Below are 5,141 nucleotides of genomic sequence, written 5' to 3' on the forward strand. Positions count from 1 at the left end.
TACAAATTTTTTTTCTTATGATGACAACTTTTCTTATGTTACTTTCAAATTTGCAGTACAGCGTTATTGGCTGGAGTTGCCATGCTGTACATTACATCTCCATGATTTATTTTATAACTGGAAATTTGTATCCCTTGATCCACTCTACCCATTTTGCCCACCCTGCAACAACACTCCCTTCTGGCAGCTACCAACTGTTTTCTGTATCTGTGACTTTTGTTTTGTTTATTAGGTTCTGCATGTAAGTGAAATCATGGTGTTTGTCTTCTTTTGACTTACTTCACTTAGCAATCCATGTTGTCACAAATGACAAGGTTTCATTCTTTTTTACGCCTGAGTACTTTTCCACTGTCTGTATATATACCACATCTTCTTTATTCATTGATGGGCAGTTAGGGTGTTTCTATATCTTGACTATTGTAAATAGTGCTTCAGTGAACGTAGAGGTGCATGTATCTTTTCAAATTAGTTTTTCATTTTATTTGGACAGATACCTAGAAGTGGAATTGCTGGATCATATGGTATTTTTATTTTAAGTTTTCTGAGGAACATCCATATTATTTTCCATAGTGGCTGTGCCAATTTACATTCCCACCAAAAGCACGGAGGGTTGTCTTTTCTCCACATCCTTGCCAACACTTGTTATTTCTTGTCCTTTTGATAATAGCCATTCTGACAGCTGTGAGATGATATCATGTTGTGGTTTTGATTTGTGTTTTCCTGATTAGAAATGTTGAGCATCATTTTCATGTGCCTATTGGGCATCTGTATGTCTTTGGAAAATCTGTTCAAGTCCTCTGCCCATTTTTTAATCAGTTTGTTTGTTTTTTGTTGAGTTCTATGAGTTCTTTATATGTTTTAGTTTTTAACCTCTTATCAGATACATAATTTGCAAATATCTTCTCCCCTTCAATAGGTTGCCTTTTTATTTTGTTGATGGTTTCCTTCACTGTGCAGAATTTTTTTTTCTTTTTAGTTTGATATAGTTCCATTTGTTTATTTTTTCTTTTGTTGCTGTTGCCTTTGGAATCAGATCCAAAAAAACTTTGCTAAGACTGATGTCAAGGTACTTTCTGCTTATGTTTTCTTATAAGAGTTTTATTGTTTCTGGTCTTACATTCAAGTCTTTAATCTATTTTGAATTAATTAAGAAATATAATCTTATAAGTTGCTAAGTTGCTAATTTTCTACTAGTCAGGGTCCTAAGCATCAAGGTCAGTGGATTCTCTCCTGTCTTCCAACAGCGCTCAAAATCATGTCATATTCTAGTTGGATTTATTTGAACAGTGACTTTTTATTTGTCTAAATATTTTCTTCTATAGAAGATTATTTCTTTTGGATTTTCTGCTGACTACTTTTGTTGAAAGGAGAAATATGCCTTTTTATTTCTTTGCTAGGATTTTTGAGCTTCAGAGTCATTTCCATGTTGAATAGAGTCTGCTTTCTTCTTTACGTAATTTTTTGCAAGCAAATCCTTCCTGTTATAATTTGCACCAATTACTTTAGAGGCATAACTGTCATCTCAGTACTTCTTTTGACTGCCTGCTGTTTCTGGGATCCCATGGCTTCTTCATCTTGGATTCTCCTCTTGCTTTCTTTACAATTTTCTCTGAGTAACTACTTTTTAAACATTTTTTTTCCCACAGAAAGTTGCATAGGAGTTGAATTTTCAGTCCTTGTATATCTGAAATTTTCTTTGTGTCCTTTTATGTCTCTTATGCCCCATAATTGTCCCACATGCTGAGTATGCAATTCTAGATTCAAAATTACTTTCCCATTGAAATTCTATTCTAGCATCAAGTGCTCTTGAGAAGTCCGTTAGTATTATGATTTTTTTTTTATAGGTGAAATTTTTTCTCTGGCTTTGGAAACTTTTAGAATCTTTATTTTTTTCCCATGTATCCATGGGCCCTTTCAGTTTGAATATTTGTGCCATTCTTTAGCTCTGATAGAATTTTTCTTCATTTCTTCCTTTCCATATACTCTATTCCCTCTGGAGTAATTTTTATTTTGTTAAAAAATTAATTAATTTGACTGCTTCGATCTTAATTGTAGCATGTGGGCCTAGTTGTCACATGGTGTGTGGGATCTTAGTTCCCTGACCAGGGGTTGAATCCACGTCCCCTGCATCAGAAGGTGGATTCTTAACCACTGGACCACTAGCAAAGTCCCTGGAGTGACTTGTAATTGGATGTGACAACTCTTACATCATCCGTGTTGCTTAATGTTCATCTCATTTTCTGTCTCTGACCTATGTACAGCATTCTGAGAGATATCCTTGTCTTTGTCTTCCTGATGTTGTGTTTGTATTTTTGGGGCACAATCAATTATATTTGTAATTGTCAGTAATTTGTTATTTTCTGATTGCCACTGTTTTATAGCATTAATATTTTTATTTTATTGTGTGATATCATCCTGAGTGTCTAGGAGCATTTGGATTATTAAAAGTGTTGTTCTGTTTTTGAAATTACATCTTTCTCCTGTAAGTTCATTGTGCTGTCCACTGGTCCCCCTCTGCTCAGTCTAAATCTATCTGAATGATTCTCTCTATCAAAGGTTTTGCTTTGATACAATTCTGATTCCCAAATCTATGTCTTTAGCCTCTGCCACTTTTCATGGCCCCAGAATCATGAATGTATCTAGCCAATGCCTGCTGAAGAACTCGGTATAATGTGTACAAAATAATTTTCTCCGTATTCCCTCTCTCAGGTTAACTACCATCATGTCTTTAATTAAGTTGGAAATCCAGACATTATCTTTGACTAGTTCCTTCCCCTCTCCCCCATTAACCAAGTCCTAAGGATTCTCTTTCTTTAATATCACTCAAAACAGTTTCTTGTACATCATAACCACCACATCTTTGATTCAGATCCTCACCATTTTGCATTTTAATCTTTTCTAAAGATGAGTTTGCCTCATGTCTTTCCCATGATTGAGTTTCTATTGGGTGAAAATCTCAAAATGGCACTACTTGCCTCCCCAGCTTTCTTCCCCAATGCTTTTTCCTCTAAGTTTCACATTTTGTATTAAGCCATAGATAGTTCCCTAAATATATTATGCTAATTCATGTTCTGGTCTTTTAGAATTTTCTGTTCTTTCTGTTCTATATGCCCTTCCATGCATCCTCACCAAGCAAATAGTTTCTCACCTTTTAATTCTCAACATAGTCATTTCCTTCTCTGAAAAGCCTACCATGACTGCCAGTCTGGATTGGGTCCCATTTTTTCTGTGCACACTTATTACTTGTGTCATGGCACTGGTAGTAATAATAATAATAGATGAGCATTATTGGACTGGTTATTATGTACTATAATTACTATGTTAATATCAGTATAAGACTCCATTACCTCATTTTGTCCTCAGGATAACTTTTGAGATTTTTACCCCCAATTCTACATATGAGAAGATTGAAGCATAGAGAAGTTAAGTGCCCAAGTTCATAGAGCTAATAAGTGGTAGAACTCTAGTATTTGAACTCAACCTTGTCCCCCTAGACCCTGTGCTATTTATCCCAGTGTAATAAGCCAGTGAGTCTCATACTTGATCATGCATTAGAATTACTTGGAGGGCTCTCTCCTAGCGATGAGTTCCTGTATCAGCAGGTCTGAGGTGGGGGATTTTTTTTTGCATTTCTGACAAGCTGTGGGTGATACTGATGCTGCCAGTGCATGGACACTGTTCTAGGCTGCTAATCAATTTATTTATTGATATTGTCTATTTTTCTCTCTCTTCAGCTAAAATAGAAGTTCCTTAGGGCAGGAGTATTTCTTTTTTTTTTTTAGTGTCCATATTCCCAGCATCTAGCAAAGTTGTTCTGACAGGTAGTAAGCCCCCAATGAACGTTTAACTTGAATTAATGAATGAATGAGGTAGTGGTTCTGACCTCTTTGTATAAGTGTATTTTTGCCTGAATGAAATTTCTGTGTATTTCAGGATTTTTCGGGTTTTATCAGTTACATACTGATTGGCATAGAGGGGCTGTGTACTCAAAGGTTTTGTAAGGTTGTTAATTGCATGACTGTAAAATACTTTGAAGCCAAACATCTATTGTATTTGGCTCACTATTCTTTCTGGAATGGGCCGCTCTCTGCCTGTTAGTTTATACTGACATTGTATGGAAAGAGGCTCTTTTGCCTTTTAGCAGATTTGAACATTTCTTTCCTAAAAAAGCACCTTCCTTGATGTAAAATGACTCCATCATAAATGTGATGGCTTATAGGAATTGTGGTACATTTACTTTCCAGTATTCAAGCTTCTTCAAATGCCTGTATGATATGGAGTAGTTGAGTGGGAAGTTGGGGTGCTTTATCTCAGCCAGCTTGGCTCTGGATCACCAACAACCAGGCATCAAGTGGGAAACAAGAAATTTCTGATGGCTTGAGAACTTTCTTTGATTCTGGCAGTCAAAATTTGGTTTATTGGTATTTTCTTATATGTTACTGTTTTTTCCAAAAAGGAACACTAAATTTTTTTATTGTAACAGAATTTGCAAGAACTTACTGAAATCATCAATAGTCAAATTAACCGCCTTCGTGAACTAGTTTCAGAAATACGGCGTTCTTTGGAGACACCACAGATGCCACCCTGTGTAAGTATTAGAACATTTTTACTACTTCCATAAACCTATATTTCCTAAAGAACCACTCAGTTACAAGTGAGAGAGAGCTAATAAGTCTGAGATTAGCAAGACTGATTTATACTTTAGCAGTAGGTTGGAAACTAAACTTCTGTTGGAAGAATGCTAAAGTTTAGATTTGAGACATGATGCTGAATATTTTTGTTTGTAACCATAAGGTATAAAGTGCAATCAAAATGTAGGTATGAAGAGGAATAAAAATCATATAATCAAAACTCAGCATTTATACTTGACTGTGGAAAATGATGTTGCAGGGAAAATAAGGTATTAATGATTTTACCTACTTTTCAATGTTTATTTTTACTCACAGATGATTTATACTGTCTATGTGTCATTTTAGAGATCATCTGGATTTACGCATAAAGGTTTTGACTGTATACCTCATAGAAAAATTAATGTCTAGAATCCAAAGAAAGGAGCTTAACCCATCCTGTTCTTTTATCCTGGACAGGGAGATGATAACCCATCTTTACCAGCAGAGAGGCAGGAAAATGATGCTGAGACC

The 5,141-nt window shown here is 35.4% G+C and overlaps 1 protein-coding gene across 1 annotated transcript in view; it reads left to right on the forward strand.

The window, feature by feature from the left end:
• Positions 1–5,141, forward strand: part of BEND2 (BEN domain containing 2) — a gene marked incomplete at its 3' end in the record, with an annotated part of 32,554 nt that overhangs the window by 1,053 nt on the left and 26,360 nt on the right. Inside the window, exons 2-4 of the mRNA XM_010861173.1 lie at positions 3,495–3,602; positions 4,484–4,588; positions 4,977–5,010. Coding sequence (XP_010859475.1) covers positions 3,495–3,602; positions 4,484–4,588; positions 4,977–5,010 — 247 coding nt within the window. The remainder of the gene's footprint in view (positions 1–3,494; positions 3,603–4,483; positions 4,589–4,976; positions 5,011–5,141) is intronic.

The sequence above is a fragment of the Bison bison genome, unplaced genomic scaffold (genome assembly GCF_000754665.1).
Source record: "Bison bison bison isolate TAMUID 2011002044 unplaced genomic scaffold, Bison_UMD1.0 scf7180017857662, whole genome shotgun sequence".
In the NCBI taxonomy this organism is placed as follows: domain Eukaryota; kingdom Metazoa; phylum Chordata; class Mammalia; order Artiodactyla; family Bovidae; genus Bison; species Bison bison.